Source organism: Apodemus sylvaticus, chromosome 1 (assembly GCF_947179515.1).
Source record: "Apodemus sylvaticus chromosome 1, mApoSyl1.1, whole genome shotgun sequence".
Lineage (NCBI taxonomy): Eukaryota > Metazoa > Chordata > Mammalia > Rodentia > Muridae > Apodemus > Apodemus sylvaticus.
Genome location: NC_067472.1, coordinates 132067577 through 132085681, shown reverse-complemented (window position 1 = coordinate 132085681; position 18105 = coordinate 132067577). Strand labels below are relative to the sequence as shown.

Sequence of the window (18105 nt, the reverse complement as noted above, 5' to 3'; positions counted from 1 at the left end):
CCTGAGCCTTGTCTTCACTGCAGCACCCACTTGCTACATGTGGTCTTGGGGGTGCTAGTGTATAAGAAGTAGAAGGCTGACTGAGACTGGGGACACTTCAGTGGCATCACTTCATTGAGTCACCAATATACCTGTTAGTAGCCCCAATAAACTCATTAGTTCACCAAGCTGGCCTTGAGCAAGAATCGCTTCTTTGCTCTGTCAGTGCCTTCTATTCTTCTGGGGAGTAGATGTGTCTTGTGATATCTTCCCAGGAAAGCTCACACCATGAGAGTCACAATGTAAGAACAAATTTTGGAAGTCAGATAACAATGATGAGTCTAGGCCTTTGTTTCCTTAGCTTGTAGCTATGTGCAAAGCTTTACACTTCTCCCCTTACTTTTTATACCTGTAAAATGGAAGCAAAATGTCATTGCTCTATAGGCTGATATAAATATAAAAAAATTAAGAGATGAAAGTTTAAAAGTGCCTACCTTGGGCTGGAGAGATGGCTCAGCGATTAGGAATACTAACTACTCTTCCAGAGGTGCTGAGTTCAATTCCCAGAAACCACATAGTGGCTCACAACTGCCTATAATGGGATCCGATGCCCTCTCCTGGTGTGTCTGAAGACAGGTACAGCATACTTAAATGCATAAATTAAATAAATAAATCTTAAAAAAAAGTATCTACCTCAGTAATCAACTCTAGTTGGTAGCCATTAGAGCATGGGTGGTGTTTCTAGGATAATCCTTTTCTTTGCTAGAGTCATAGCTGTCCATTCCACAATCTATACTAGTGTGGAAAGTATTTAAAGATTAAAGAGAAGAGTACAAGGAAATAAATACAAGACTTGTCATAGTGGTTACTTTTATTTTTTAACCTTTTAATGGATAAAAGACATCAAAATGTTCTTCTCTTTATACATGGCAAATATTCCTCTTGTTCTTAAAGTAAGTTCCCGGAGGAAGGGTGAGGGTACCTCTCATTGGTAGGGTGTTTCCCAGGTGTTTACAAGGCACTTGGAGCATAAAAGGAAGAGAACACAGGTAAGTTCCTTTAAGTTAGGGTGGTTGGTGTTATCAGACAGGGGGCGCTCGGATAAAGCTTGACTGGAACTTCCAGTGTGCTCTCTAGCTTCTGTTTTTACTTACGGGTGTTATTTGTTCTTGTGATAAGACACTCTGATTATCTGCTGAGTGTATGGAAGTGTCAAGGGAATAAGCAGAGCAAAAATAAAATAGGCCTTGTGCTTGGGGGTGGGCTCCCCCCCCCAAATTAGGGCACCAGAAAGTGCAGTTCTAAGAGAATCACAACAAGAAAAGATGATTTTGTGAAACTTGGTGCTTTGTAAGTGGCCATCAGCAGAGTAACCTGCTGAGGTCAGGGAATGGCTTTTGTGGAAGTATTAAGAAAGCCCAAGACTCTGTGAAGAAGCTTTGAATGTGGCCCCAGGCTAAGGTTATCAGCTTGATCTTCCTGCAGACAGGGCTTTCTCTTTAAGAAGTCAACCCCTCTGGGTGTTGCAGCAATCTCTTTGAACTCAGTGCCACTTTCACAAAGAAACCCACCCCTGTGACTTCCACAGAGCGGTAATTAGCTTCACTTGGCACTTATATTCACAGGCCCTGCTTCTCCCATCAAGGATCCCAACAATATCCAATTAAGAGAGCCTTTCTGGACCTGAGGTGGGAACATTCAGCTGGAGATCAAGACAAAGCCATTTGAGCAAAAGGAAATCTGGCAGAAGCTTTTTATTGGTTGACTGCTAGCCACTGCCTGTGTGACTAGAGCCAAAATACTCCCCTTGGAGTTGGAGGTGTTAGATATTTGGTACACAATAGATGATAATTCCAAGGGGACATGTATTTCTTTAAGAGGTGAATGGGGGCTACGGGAAAACAATCAGTTTATGGGAACGAACTTAAGTTATGCACACTAGGTATTGAAGAGTGGTAATGCCAGTGATAATTACACATGTAATACAAATGGACAGAACTCAAGCACGTCGTGCCTGCATTTGCTGTCTGGAAGCAGGTTGAGGCACACTGTGAAGGACAATTTCTCTGGCGTGGTGACATTTTTGTCAGCGTTGACTTTCTCACAAGCAACTCCATAGACAAATGAAAAGCTGAGTCTGCTTCCATATCTGAGTTCTAAAACCCAGATTTGATTATTAATGTCTTCATTATTATTATGATACTCGGTAGTGCCAAATATCAAAGTCAGGTTCTCAGACAGACTTGCCAAGTTGGTGTCCTACCACTGAACTGCACTGCCATCCTATCCTGTCATTTATGTTTTGTTGTTTGGTATCAGGGACTAAACACAAAATGATAATCACAGCTTTTCCTTGACAGGCTGTCAATCATCCCAGTCCATCCTAGTGAGGACCCCTGTAGCCATAATGAAATGAGAGACAGATGGAAGAGAGAATCTGACTCACAGAACAATTTGGCACAATAACATTTCCCAAAGTATATTCTGTAACACTCTAATTGCCTAAATCTTTAAATTTCAATTTATTTATTTATTTATTTATTTATTTATTTATTTATTTATTTATTGTGGTGTGTGTGTGTGTGTGTGTGTGTGTGTGTGTGTGGTGTGTCTGTGTCTGTGTGTGTATATGTGTGTGTGTGGTGTGTCTGTGTGTGTGTATGTGTGTGTGTGTGGTATGTCTGTGTCTGTGTGTATATACATGTACTCCCATGGATCACTGTGCACATGTGGAAATCATAGGACAGTTTGGAAGACTTGGTTTTTCCATACTATCAGGTGGGTCTTTGGGATTGAATACAAGTCTTCAGGCTTGGCAGCAAACATCCTTATCCACTGAGTCATTTTGCAAGTCCTCCTGTAACTTTTATGGACAAAAAAGAGAGAATCTACTGGCCATTTAGATTCATGAGACACGGAATGCCAGTCTTCAGTCGCAGCAATTATGGTGCATGTGTCGTGTCCATAGTAAAGGAGCTGAGAAAGCCTATGTCATGAAGTTACTTTCATATTATTTAATTCACCAGAGTTAAAAACTTTCCAGTGTTTTGGCTAAGAATGGCTCACCTCCTCCAGCTCCTTAGATAATCCAGCATTTGTTAACATCCCACTGCAGGCACTTTAGGGAAGGCTGCAGGGTAGGGAACTCAAGTTCCTTGAGTTTGCAAATGCTAAGCAAACACCCAAATATTAATCTGCACCCCCACAGCTAACTCTTACAACAGGGCTTGAACTAGTAACCTAAGATTGATTTTTTTTTCTTTTGGAATATAAATGACTTCTTTGGGGAAAAGGTTTTTCTATTTTTTCAAAACGATTGTTTTGTTTTTGCTATTTTAAAATCATTTTTTTTTTTTACCTCCAATTTTTTTTTAATAATGATCAGAAAATGTGGTTTATATAATTTTCTTTTTTGTTGAATTTTAATAACCTCATATATGACTAATTATTATTCTGATCTCACGGATGTTTGACAATAATTAAATGCTAAGACATGCTAAGACAACTCTGTAAACGGCAACAAGGTGCGGCGGCTCTGTTTGGCTGCTCTCGCCACACCTGTTTACCCGCGTCTGTGCTGCCATTTTACCATTTCCCTCTCCCGGTGTCGTTTTTCTGCTTCTGCTGTTATATATTTCAAAGCCATGTTATTTGATTCTTAAGATTTATGAGTTTTATATGTTTGTTGCGAATAGTGCCCTTTATCAAAATAAGATTTTAAAATCCCATTTAATGCACTTGATCTGGAATATGACTTTGCCATATATTACTGTTGCCTTGCCGGCTTTAATTTATGTTTACGTTTCCTTTTAGATTCAATATTTCTCCCTTAAAATGTTAGCGTACAGGCAAGCAAAATAAAGAGATAATTTAGGAGTGTTTCTCAGACTCACTGGGCTGCTCTCAAAAGTACCTCTTATATACAACATGCATTAGAATGTTTAAAACAGAAATCTGAATGTTCTGTCATTTAATAAGACTGATTAACCTGTTTACACTTACAACATATTTGGTTATAGCTGTCATTTGAGTAAATGTTCTTTTCTGTGTTTCACTCCACTCATTGCTTTGTTTTCCTGTGCAACAGGGACCATATTTTCGTTGAGTTGTTTTCCCCACTCCTGAGTGTTTGCATACTACTAGTGGTTCATTTTTGTTTCTTAAATACAACAGAGTTGAAATTAATATTGCGTAACTAACAATAACAGGCAGCATTTAGTGTTTCTACATGACACATAAAAACTGGCATATTTGCATGTGTGTCTGTATAGGTGTAGATGCACACGAGTGAAGTTATTCATAGAGTGGGGAGTGTTAGACCTGTGAATCATTTGACATGGGAGCTAAGCTGGAACTTGGGTTCTCTGAAAGACCTGCACACCCTCTTAACCATGAAGCCATCTCGCCAGACCTCGTTTTTATTTTTCATTTAATTTTAGGTAACTAATCTTTGATGCTCAGCTCGAGGGGCATTGTCCAGGGCATTGCACATCATAGGCGAATGCTCTACAAAAGTGCTGCTACCTATGTAGGCAAAAATATAAAAAATTTAAATAATATTAAAACCCCCCCTCATTCAACTCTGTACCCAGCCAGATCCTGCACACCCACCCATCTCCAAGGTCTAGCCCAATAACTGTAATCCTCACACCACATCAAGGAAAATTCTCTTTCCATAGACAGAGACCATTAAAGAAAACCACAACCAACCAAAGCACAGAGTCATGGAACCAAGTCCTAAATGATATATATATAATACATTTCCCATACCTAAGGCTTGAAGATCATTGAGGGGTGAGGTCAAGGAATTTTTTGTAAGATAATATCTCCTAATAATCTCAGAAACTATACCTTTCCTTTTTTTTCTTTTTTCCTTGTTTTTATTTATTAGTTATTTTCTTTTCCTTTTTCTTTTTGTAAGTTTTTATATAATATTTTTTCTACATTCTTTGTTTACATTCCAAATGATTTCCCCTTTCCCGGTTCCCCCCTCCCCATAAGTCCCATAAACCCTCTTCCCTCCACCCATTCCCCAGTCAACCCCTCCCACTTCTCTGTGCTGGCAATCCCCTACATTGCTGCATTAAGCCTTTCCAGGACCATGGCCCTCTCCTTCCTTCTTCTTGGGAATCATTTGATATGATAACTGTGTCTTGAGTATTCAGAGCTTCTGGGTTAATATCCACTTATCAGTGATTGCATTCCATGTGTGTTCTTTTGTGATTGGGTTACCATACTTAGAATGATATTTTTCAGTTCCAACCATTTGCCTAAGAATTTCATGAGGTCATTGTTTTTAATTGCTGAGTAGTATTCTATTGTGTAAATATACCATATTTATGTATCCATTCCTCCATTGAGGGACATCTGGGTTCTTTCCAGCTTCTGGCTATTATAAGTAAGGCTCCTATGAACATAGTGGAGCATGTTTCCTTATTGCATGCCAGGGAATTCTCTGGGTATATGCCCAGAAGTGGTATAACAGGGTCCTCTGGAAGTGTCATGCCCAGTTTTCTGAGGAACTGCCAGACTGATTTCCAGAGTGGATGTACCAGCTTGCAATCCCACCAGCAATGGAGGAGTGTTCCTCTTTCTCCACATCCTCGCTAACACCTGTTGTCTCCTGAGTTTTTTTTTTTTTTTTTGTTTTTGTTTTGCTTTTTTTAAATTTTTTTTATTCGATATAATTTATTTACATTTCAAATGTTTTCCCCTTTTCTAGCCCCCCCACTCCCAGAAAGTCCCATAAGCCCCCTTCTCTTCCCCTGTCCTCCCACCCACCCCTTCCCACTTCCCCATTCTGGTTTTGCCGAAAACTGTTTCACTGAGTCTTTCCAGAACCAGGGGCCACTCCTCCTTTCTTCTTGTACCTCAGTTGATGTGTGGATTATGTTTTGGGTATTCCAGTTTTCTAGGTTAATAACCACTTATTAGTGAGTGCATACCATGATTCAACTTTTGAGTCTGGGTTACCTCACTTAGTATGATGTTCTCTAGCTCCATCCATTTGCCTAAGAATTTCATGAATTCATTGTTTCTAATGGTTGAATAGTTCTCCATTGTGTAGATATACCACATTTTTTGCATCCACTATTCTGTTGAGGGATACCTGGGTTCTTTCCAGCATCTGGCAATTATAAATAGGGCTGCTATGAACATAGTAGAGCGTGTATCCTTATTACATGGTGGGGAATCCTCTGGGTATATGCCCAGGAGTGGTATAGCAGGATCTTCTGGAAGTGAGGTGCCCAGTTTTCGGAGGAACCGCCAGACTGATTTCCAGAGTGGTTGTACCAATTTGCAACCCCACCAGCAGTGGAGGAGTGTTCCTCTTTCTCCACACCCTCTCCAACACCTGCTGTCTCCTGAATTTTTAATCTTAGCCATTCTCACTGGTGTAAGGTGAAATCTCAGGGTTGTTTGATTTGCATTTCCCTAATGACTAATGAAGTTGAGCATTTTTTAAGATGCTTCTCCGCCATCCGAAGTTCTTCAGGTGAGAATTCTTTGTTTAACTCTGTACCCTATTTTTTAATAGGGTTGTTCTGTTTTCTGGAGTCTAACTTCTTGAGTTCTTTATATATATTGGATATTAGCCCTCTATCTGATGTAGGATTGGTGAAGATCTTTTCCCAATTTGTTGGTTGCCGATCTGTCCTCTTGATGGTGTCCTTTGCCTTACAGAAACTCTGTAACCTTATGAGGTCCCATTTGTCAATTCTTGCTCTTAGAGCATACGCTATTGGTGTTCTGTTCAGAAACTTTCTCCCTGTACCGATGTCCTCAAGGGTCTTCCCCAGTTTCTTTTCTATTAGCTTCAGAATGTCTGGGTTTATGTGGAGGTCCTTGATCCATTTGGATTTGAGCTTAGTACAAGGAGACAAGGATGGATCAATTCGTATTCTTCTGCATGCTGACCTCCAGTTGAACCAGCACCATTTGTTGAAAAGGCTATCTTTTTTCCATTGGATATTTTCAGCCTCTTTGTCGAGGATCAAGTGGCCATAGGTGTGTGGGTTCATTTCTGGATCTTAAATCCTGTTCCATTGATCCTCCTGCCTGTCACTGTACCAATACCATGCCGTTTTTAACACTATTGCTCTGTAGTATTGCTTGAGGTCAGGGATACTGATTCCCCCAGACTTTCTTTTGTTTCTGAGAATAGTTTTAGCTATCCTGGGTTTTTTGTTGTTCCAGATGAATTTGATAATTGCTCTTTCTAACTCTGTGAAGAATTGAGTTGGGATTTTGATGGGTATTGTATTGAATCTGTATATTGCTTTTGGCAAAATGGCCATTTTAACTATATTGATTCTACCGATCCATGAGCATGGGAGGTTTTCCCATTTTTTGAGGTCTTCTTCCATTTCCTTCTTCAGAGTCTTGATGTTCTTGTCATACAGATTTTTCACATGTTTGGTAAGAGTCACCCCAAGATACTTTATACTGTTTGTGGCTATTGTGAAGGGGGTCATTTCCCTAATTTCTTTCCCAGCCTGCTTATCCTTTGAGTATAGGAAGGGCACTGATTTGCTTGAGTTGACTTTATAACCTGCCACTTTGCTGAAGTTGTTTATCAGCTGTAGGAGCTCTCTAGTGGAGTTTTTTGGGTCACTTAGGTAGACTATCATGTTGTCTGCAAATAATGATAGTTTGACTTCTTCCTTTCCAATTTGTATCCCTTTGACCTCCTTATGTTGTCGAATTGCCCGAGCTAGTACCTCAAGTACAATATTGAAAAGATAAGGAGAAAGGGGGCAGCCTTGTCTGGTCCCTGATTTCAGTGGGATTGCTTCAAGTTTCTCTCCATTTAGTTTGATGCTGGCTACCGGTTTGCTGTATATTGCTTTTACTATGTTTAGGTATGGGCCTTGAATTCCTGTTCTCTCCAAGACTTTAAGCATGAAAGGATGCTGTATTTTGTCAAATGCTTTTTCAGCATCCAATGAAATGACCATGTGGTTTTTTTCTTTGAGTTTGTTTATGTAGTGGATTGTATTGATGGATTTCCGTATATTGAACCAAACCTGCATTCCCGGGATAAAGCCTACTTGATCATGGTGGATGATCGTTTTGATGTGTTCTTGGATTCGGTTGGCAAGAATTTTATTGAGTATTTTTGCATCGATGTTCATAAGGGAAATTGGTCTGAAGTTCTCTTTCTTTGTTGGATCTTTGTGTGGCTTTGGTATCAGCGTAATTGTGGCTTCGTAGAAGGAATTGGGTAGTGTTCCTTCTGTTTCTATTTTGTGGAATAGTTTAAGAGTATTGGTGTTAACTCTTCTTTGAAGGTCTGGTAGAATTCTGCACTGAAACCATCTGGTCCTGTGCTTTTTTTGGTTGGAAGACTTTCTATGACTCCTTCTATTTCTTTAGGCTTTATGGGACTGTTCAGATGGTCTAGTTGGTCCTGATTTAATTTTGGTATTTGGTATCTGTCAAGGAAATTGTCCATTTCCTCCAGATTCTCCAGTTGTGTTGAGTACAGGCTCTTGTAGTAGGATCTGATGATTTTTTGGATTTCCTCAGTTTCCGTTGTTATATCTCCCTTTTCATTTCTAAGTTTGTTAATTTGGATACTTTCTCTGTGCCCTTTGGTCAGTCTGGCTAAGGGTTTATCTATCTTGTTGATTTTCTCAAAGAACCAGCTCCTGGTTTTGTTGATTTTTTGTATGGTTCTCTTTGTTTCTACTTGATTCAGCCCTGAGTTTGATGATTTCCTGCCTTCTACTCCTCCTGGGTGAAATAGCTTCTTTTTGTTCTAGGGCTTTCAGGTGTGTCATTAAGCTGGTAATGTATGCTCTCTCCATTTTCTTTTTGGAGGCACTCAGGGCAATGAGTTTTCCTCTTAGCACTGCTTTCATTGTGTCCCATAGATTTGGGTATGTTGTGTTTTCATTTTCATTGTGTTCTAAAAAGTCTTTAATTTCTTTCTTTATTTCTTCCTTGACCAAGGTATCATTGAGTAGAGTATTGTTCAGTTTCCACATGTATGTGGGTTTTCTGTTGTTTCTGTTGCTATTGAAGACCACTTTTACTCCATAGTGATCAGATAGGAGGCATGGGATTAGTTTGATCTTCTTATATTTGTTGAGGTCTGTCTTGTGACCAATTATATGGTCGATTTTGGAGAAGGTACCATGAGGTGCTGAGAAAAAGGTATATTCTTTCGTTTTAGGATAGAATGTTCTATATATATATATATGTTAAATCTAATTGGTCCAAAGCTTCAATTCGTTTCATTGTGCCCCTGTTTAGTTTCTGTTTTCCTGATCGGTCCATTGAGGAAAGTGCAGTGTTGAAGTCACCCACAATTATTGTGTTAGGTGCAATGTGTGCTTTGAGTTTTAATAAAGTTTCTTTTACAAAAGAGGGTGCCCTTGCATTTGGAGCATAGATGTTCAGGATTGTGAGTTCTTCTTGTTTTATTTTTCCTTTGACCAGCAAGAAGTGTCCCTCAGGGTCTCTTTTGATGCCTTTGGGTTGAAAGTCAATTTTATCTGATATTAAAATGGCTACTCCAGCTTGTTTCCTGAGACCATTTGCTTGTGAAATTGTCTTCCAGCCTTTTACTCTAAGGTAGTGTTTGTCTTTGACCCTGAGGTGTGTTTCCTGTAAGCAGCAAAATGTAGGGTCCTGTTTACGTATCCAGTCCTTTAGTCTGTGTCTTTTTATTGGGGCATTAAGTCCATTGATGTTAAGAGATATTAAGGAATAGTGATTGTTACTTCCTATCATTTTTGACGTTATTTTTTAAATTTGATTGCTTAACTTCTTTTGGGTTTGATGAAAGGTTACTATCTTGCTTTTTCCAGGGTGAAGTTTCCCTCCTTGTATTGGTGTTGTCCTCCTATTATCCTTTTTAGGACTGGGTTTGTGGATAAATATTTGGTAAACTTGGTTTTGTCATGAAATATCTTAGTTTCTCCATCTATGCTGATTGAGAGTTTTGCTGGATATAGTAGTTTTGGTTGGCATTTGTGTTCTCTTAGAGTCTGCATGAGATCTGCCCAGGACCTTCTAGCCTTCATAGTCTCAGGTGAAAAGTCTACTGTGATTCTGATAGGTCTTCCTTTATATGTTACTTGGCCTTTTTCTCTTACTGCCTTTAATATTCTTTCTTTGTTTAGAACATTTGGTGTTTTGATTATTATGTGACGGGAAGTATTTCTGTTCTGGTCCAGTCCATTATTTGTTTGTTTGTTTTCTGTTGTATTCATTTTCCATTTCTGCCGTAGCAAATTATCAAAAACATAGTGGTTTAAATGAGTTTTAAAGACGAAAAATCAAAACAACCCTGAGATTTCACCTCATACCAGTCAGAATGCTTAAGATTAAAAACTCAGGAATCAGCAGGTGTTGGCAAGTATGTGGAGAAAGAGGAACACTCCTCCACTGCTGGTGGGATTGCAAGATTGTACAACCACTCTGGAAATTAGTCTGGCAGTTCCTCAGAAATCTGGGCATGACACTTCCGGAGGACCCTGTTATACCTCTCCTGGGTATATACCTAGAGGATTCCCCGGCATGCAATAAGGACACATGCTCCACTATGTTCATAGCAGCCTTATTTATAATAGCCAGAAGCTGGAAAGAACCCAGATGTCCCTCAATGGAGGAATGGATACATAAATATGGTATATTTACACAATGGAATACTACTCAGTAATTAAAAACAATGACTTCATGAAATTCTTAGGCAAATGGTTGGAACTGGAAAATAACATCCTACGTGAGGTAACCCAATCAAAAAAGAACACTCATGGAATGCAGTCACTGATAAGTGGTTATTAGTCCAGAAGCTCTGAATACTCAAGACGCAATTATCATATCAAATGATTCCCAAGAAGAAGGAAGGAGAGGGCCCTGGTCCTGGAAAGGCTTGATGCAGCAATGTTGGGGATTATCAGGACAGAGAAATGGAAGGTTGTTGACTGGGGAATGGGTGGAGGGAAGAGGGCTTATGGGACTTATGGGAAGGGGACAACCGGTAAAGGGGAAATCATTTGAAATGTAAACAAAGAATATAGAAAATAAAAAAATAAAGAAAAAATATTTTCAGTAAATAATTTACATAAAAAAAGAAAACCCTCAAATGAGAAGCTTGGCGAGGATCTCTTTGGCCAAAGGCCAAAGTGTTGGAATGTGCTCCTTCTGAAGCCTAAGGGGGTTCATTTCTTGGCCTCTTTAGCTTCTAGAAGCTTCTTGAACTCTTCTGTTGATTGTGCCACCCTTTATCCTCCATGCCAGGTTAGCAGGCTGAGTTCTCTATGGTTCTCAGCAACTAGGAAAATGTCTTTGCTTTTAACCACTTATAATTCCATGGAATCCAACTGGATAAGGCAGAATAAACTCCTTGTCTCCTGGAAATTATCATCTTAAAGTCTCTGTGCCCATTTAAAGTAAGTGCATATGTTTATAGACACATGTTTGGGGCACATAATTCTGCCTATGTATAAAATATTTTCTCTATACTCCACACTACCATAATATATTCACAAATATCTTCTCATGATTAGTTTTGTGTGTGTGTGTGTGTGTGTGATCTTAAGCTGGATAATATTTATCCACCAGTACTCTGTGCTGCAGAGGGGCTGGCTATGCCCTCTCTGGTTCTTGAAGTCATTGTAACCAGATGGGGTTCACAGGGCATCTCTAGCACTTTTCTAGTCTCCCCCTTGTTATGATTAGTGAAAATATTACCAGAGGTCTCAAAGGTTGTTAACTAGATGTTCTTGTTTCAATGGCTTTTCTATAGTTTGGGTAATTCTGTGTTTTCATCTAGTGTTTAAATCTGGAAGCATAGTAGGAAAAGCCAGTTGTTACTGGTCAGTTTTCTGTTAACTTAGGATCCCATGGATAAACTCTTCTTTATTTTCCTTCAGGACTTTCCATTGATGCCTTGATCTGCTTTACCCTATTCTTCTGGTGCTCTTAGTCTCCAAGGCTCTGGGTATAGACTGCCATCATGGTTACTGCACTATGGTGATAGGAAGAATATTTTACGTCATTGCCTTCTTATAGTGCAACGTGCAAACACATCTCTGATGTAGGTGTGTGCAAAAGCGATGCTGTCTGTCCCACTAAACCTCTTCTAAGCACAGTCTTTCATTACTCAATTCTCTGTACACACCAGGCAGGTTCTAAAAGCACTTCTATTAATTATGAAATTTAGTGAATGAAAGGTATTTCCTGTTTGAGCTATTAGATAAATATTAACTGTATGTATGTTTATTTTGTTTCTGTTCTAGACTCATCTTGAAATTCTAGAAAGAAGCATCGACCACAGGGAAGTCTACTTCCGACATGATGTTCTCTGCCAAACGTTGGGAGGGAATCCATGTCCTCTGGTGACAGTCACTGCCTTTCCTGAATCTAACAGCACTGAGCATCTGGAGCAGTTCCGTGAGTAAAATGATGACACTTTTCTTGCAAATCTGGCTGAGAGGCCCCTCTGCAGTCTTGGGAATGCACCTTCCCTTTTAGAACAGAAGGTCTATAATTGAGTGGGGACTTGTATTTCTGGATAGAAATATATCACTGAATCTTCTTGATATGACATGAAGAGCAAATGTTAATATCATTCTATTGTTAAAGAATGGGGAAAATGAATTGCTAACTGTTATGTAGAGGAAATGACCTGCTAGGATACAGAGCTGACCATCAGTGGTGATGACTTCCTTCCTCGTTAAAAACAGACCCAGGCCTCTGAATCACATTTTCTAGCTCTTAGCCAGGCTCTTCCCACTCCATCCTTACTGTTCTGTTTCTCTCAGCCAGTATGGCAAGGAAGAAAACAGAGTCTTTGAGCCCTGCCTTATAAACCCTCTTGGTCACTAAAGTACTTTCATCTGAAAATCTGAGGATGTAACAGTATATAGGCAGTATTTCTAACATCAAAACAAAGTGAAATGGAGAGTACAGATAAGCACACAGGCATCGAGACAGGAGTATGCATATGCAGTCATACAGATACACGGGTGCACACAGACACCCCAATACACCTCCCCGATGTACCTTTTTCCTACAAGAGTCCTGAGTGTATGTTTGACTGACTTGTTACCAATGAGCTTCAGTCCTCTGTGAGGCAAGACAACAAAAGTGAATGAGGAAACAAAAAGAAATTTGGAAGATGAAAGAAAAGACTGGAGAATAAAAGCCGAACTAATTTATACCCAGAAAATACCATTTTTACCTGATGAAGTGCTAATGGTGTTCAGGTGACTCTTTGGTAGATACAAAATGTAATTTCTCACACCCTATCAACATTTGACAATGGATGCTTAACAGCCTGGCTAATCAACAACTGATTATCCCATCTGCATTGACAAGGCCCTAAAATGCCTTAATGAATAGAAAGGGGTTTTAAAAAAGTCTCTTATGTGTTTTATGCATTTAAGAGCAATTTCTCGGCAGCAATAGGGACCTCTACTTGGCGGATGAGCAGAGCCTGGGAGTTGAAGGTAGTAATCCAAAGCAATCTTCAGTGAATAATTATTTTAGAAAGTCAATACATAGAATTCTGTTTTCCAACTTGTGTTTCTAAAGAAGAGAACACAAAAGATACATAAGAATATATATTTATTTTAACTAATCATAAAAATACCAAGCAGAAATCAGCCCCCAATGATTCATAGTTGATCTCCCCCCCCCCACCTTTTTCTGTTTTCAACTGAATTGTTTCTTGGAGTTTGGGTTTTAGGGAATTCTATTTCTCTGGTAAAATAAGAATAAAATTTTCATGCTATTTATGTAGCTCCTTAAACTCTGTATTTTCACATGCCTTCCTGCTTAGAAGAATCTTGGGTTCATATGATATCTATCTTGCACCTTCACCATCTTGGAATTCTTAAATAGTTTCTACCAGGTATTTGTAACAACACAGAAGGAAACGAAAGTCTTTGACTAAGTAAGTGAAGTTAGGCACAGAAAGACAAATAAACTCATTTATATGTGAAAACTAAAATTGTAATTTCCAGAGTTAGATGCTCTGCTGGTAACTTATCTTTTTCCATTACTTATTTATTCACTTTACTTCTTGATTGAAGCCCTCCTCTCTCCTCCCAGTCTCACTGTTATAAATTCTGACCTGCATTATCCCCTATCCTTGTCTGGGGCGGAGAGAAACTCCTATACAGTCCCAGGATATCATGTTGTAGCAAGAATAAGTACATTGAAGCCAAACCATGCAGTTTATCTAGGAGAAGAGGACCCAATGGCAGGCAACAGAGTAAGAGAAGCATCTACTCCAATTTTTAGGGGACCCCCATGAAGACTAAGCTGCACATCTGTGTAGGGGCCTAGGTGCAGCCCCCGAATGTTCTTTGATTGGTGATTCAGTCTCTGTGAGCTCCCATGTGCCCAGGTTAGTTGACTCTGAAGGTCTTTTTTGTGGCTTGACTCCTCTTGCTTGATTAATAGTATCCCCCACTCTTCCTCTAACAACTTGAGCTCTGCCTGATGTTTGGCTGTGAGTCTTTGCATCAGTTTGCATCTGCTGCTGGATGAAGTTATGCTAGGCTCCTGTCTGCAAGCATAGGAGAGTATCATTAGTGGTGTCAGGGGTTGGATCTCTCACAGCGGATGGGTCTCAAGTTAGGCCAGCCATTAGTTGGCATTCCCTGAGCCTCTGCTCCATTTTTATCCCTGCGTGCCTTGCAGGGAGAACACATTTTGAGTGAAAGTTTTTGTGGGTGGATCAATGTCCCCATTCCTCCACTGAAGACCTACTTGGCTACAGGAGTTGGCTACTTCAGTCTCCATATCCTCAGCAGCTAGGAGTTTCAGATAGGGTCACCCCCATAGATTCCCAGGAGCTTCCACAGTCTCAGGTCCTTGGCTAATCCCAGAGATGCCCCCTCCACACCATTTCTGTTCTCATTTCCAACCCTCCTTTGCCTGCCAATTCGATCCCAGTTCCCCTCCTCAGCCCTTCCCCACCCAATTCTCTCCCTTCACCCATCTCCAATATCTATTTTATTTCTCACTGTGAGTGAGATTCTCACATCATCCCTTACTTTGGGTCTGTGGATTATAGCATGGTTATCCTGTACTATATGGCTGATGCCCACTTATAAGTGAGTACATACCATGCGTGTCTTTCTGAGTCTGGTTACCTCATTCAGGATGATATTTTCTAGTTCCATCCATATGCCTGCAAATTTCATGATGTCTTTATTTTTAATAGCTGAATAGTATTCCATTGTGTAGATGTATCACATTTTGTTAATTCATTCTTCAATTGAGGGGCATCTAGATTATTTTCAGTTTTTGGCTATTATAAATAAAGCTGCTATGAATAGTTGAGCTAGCATCTTTATGGAATGGTAGAGCACCTTTTGGGTATAGGCCCGGTCTTGGGATAGAACAGTTTCCAATTTTCAGAGAAACTGCCGAATTGATTTACAAAGTGGTTGTCCACATTTAAACTCCCACCAGCAATGAGGGAGTATCCCCTTTTTACATTCACATCTTATCTATTCTGGCAGGTGTAAGATAGAATGTCATGGTACATTTTCTCCTTTGCTTTTTTTTTTTTTTAATTTATTTTTTTTTTGCATTTCTCTGATGACTAAGCGCAATGATTTCTTTAAGTGCTTCTCAGCCACTAGAGATACTTTGTTGAAAGTTCTCTGTTCAGCTCTGCACCCCATTTTCAATTGGATTGTTTGGTTTATTGGTGATTAATTTCTTGAGTTCGTTACATATTTTGGACCTTAGTTCTGTGTCAGATGTAGAGTTGCTGAAGACCTGGGCCCATTTTGTCCTATTGGTGGTGTCTTTAGCCTTGTAAAATCTTTTTAGTTTCATGAGATCCCATTTATTAACTGTTGATCTTAGTGACTGAGTAATTGGTGTTCTGTTCAGGAATTGAACAGTAATGCAAAAATACTCAATAAAATATTCAGAAACTGGATCCAAGGGCACATCAAAAACATGGTCACTTAAGCTTCATCCCAGGGATGGAGGGGTGGTTCAGTATGTGAAAATACATTAATGTAATCCACCATATTAACAAACTGAAAGAAAAAAAAACACATGATCATCTCATTAGATGATAAAAAAAGCCTTTGACAAAATTCAACATCCTTTCAGGTTAAAAATCTAGGAGAGATCTGGCATACAAGGCCTATACCTAAATGTAATAAAAACAAAAGAAAGCAAGCCAATAGCTAACATTAAATTAAGTGGAAAGTTAAGACAATTCCACTAAAATCAGGGACATTCTCTTTGTATTTATTCAACATAATATTTGAAGTTCTAGCTAGATCAATAAGACAACTAAAGGAGCTCAAGAGGATGCAATTTGGAAAGGAAGAAGTCAAAGTTTTTCTATTTTCAGATGATACTATATTATACATAAGTTGCCTCAAATAGTCTACCAGAGAACTCCTACTGCTGCTAAACACCTTCAGCAATGTGGCAGGATACAAAACTAACTTGAAGAAATCAGTAGCTCTTCTTTACACAAACAATAGAAAGGTTGAGAAAGAAATTGAAGAAATAATTTCTTTACAATATCCAGATATTTCTGGATATTTCTTGATTTAACTCTAACCAAGGAAATGAAAGACATGTGTGACAAGAACTCCAATTCTCTAAAGAAAGAAATTGAGGAATATATTAGAAAATGAAATGATCACCCATGCTCAGGGATTGGTAGGATTAACATAGTAAAAATGGCCATCTTACCCAAAGGAATCTACAAATTCAATGCAATTCCTATTACAATTCCAACACAATTCTTCTGAAAGAACAATTCTGAACTTCATATGAAAAAAACAAAAACCCACTATAGCTAAAACAATTCTGAACAATAAAAAACTTCTAGGGGAATGACAATCCCTGACCTCAAGCCATACAATAAAACAATAGCAATGAAAACTTCGAGAGGCCTTCTGGTTTCTGTCTCAGGATTGGGACTGTCTTCTGCCACAGCCTGCCATCTCCAAGTGGCGCAGAAAACTAGCTATCCACCCAGGAGTGCAGAGGGGTCTGCCTGCACAGTTAGAACCACCCTTCCCAGAGGATCACACCCAGAACCTTCTGGTGGGAACCTTATGGCAGAAACCCTCTGGTTTCTTTCTCCAGCATGGGACCACCCTCTGCCACTGTGTAGCATATCCAATTGACACATGGAGATAGCTAACCACTCAGGACTGCAGAGGGACTGAGCAGCACAGGTAGGACCATCCCTGCTGCTCAGAGGAAACAGCTGGAAACCCTGAGGACACAAGAGCCTAGGAACTGTCTGGGACAGGAGTCTTCCGATTACTGCCTGCACCCAAAGTTGATTGGGGCCACAGAGCTACATACACAAATACAACCACAAGAGAGTGGGTCTTGTAGGAATACCTACATACCAGTATAAACAGAGAGAATGGGTCTCCGGGGAGCACAGATAAGCCAAAGTCAGAGACAGCAACACTGGCTAACACCAGAGATAACCAGATGGCAAAAGGCAAATGCAAGAACATCACCAACAGAAACCAAGCCAACATGGCACCATCTGAACCAAGTTCAAAACAGCAAGTCCTGGATACCCTAACACACCAGAAAAGCAAGACCTGGATTTAAATTACATCTCATGATGGTGATAGAGGATTTCAAGAAGGACATAAATAACTCCCTTAAAGAAGAACAGAAGAACATGAGTTAACAGGTAGCAGCCATTAAAAAGGAAATATAAAAATCACTTGAAGAAAGATGGGAGAACATGGATCAACAGATAGAAGCCCATAAAGAAGAAACACAAAAACCACTTAAAGAAATACAGGAGAACCTGGGTCAACAGACAAAAATTCTGAAAGAGGAAACTCAAAAATCCCTTAAAATATTACAGGAAAACACAAACAAACAAGCAAAGGAACTGAGCAAAACAATCCAGGATCTAAAATTGGAAGGAAGTAGAAACAACTAAGAAATCACAAAGGGAGACAACTTTGGAGGTAGAAAATCTTGGGAAGAAATCAGGAGTCATAGATGCAAACATCAACAACAGAATATAAGAGATAGAAGAAAATCTCAGGTGCTGAAGATACCATAGAAAACATTGATTCAACAGTCAAACAAAATGCAAAATGCAAAAAGCTTGTAACTCAAAACATCCAGGAAATCCATGACATA

The 18105-nt window shown here is 39.5% G+C and overlaps 1 protein-coding gene across 1 annotated transcript in view; it reads left to right on the top strand.

Annotated features, from left to right (window-relative positions):
• The window catches only part of Agbl1 (AGBL carboxypeptidase 1), a 907135-nt gene that overhangs the window by 154313 nt on the left and 734717 nt on the right, over nt 1-18105 (top strand). Inside the window, exon 17 of the mRNA XM_052186269.1 lies at nt 12231-12384. Within this exon, the coding sequence (XP_052042229.1) occupies nt 12231-12384 (154 nt within the window). The remainder of the gene's footprint in view (nt 1-12230; nt 12385-18105) is intronic.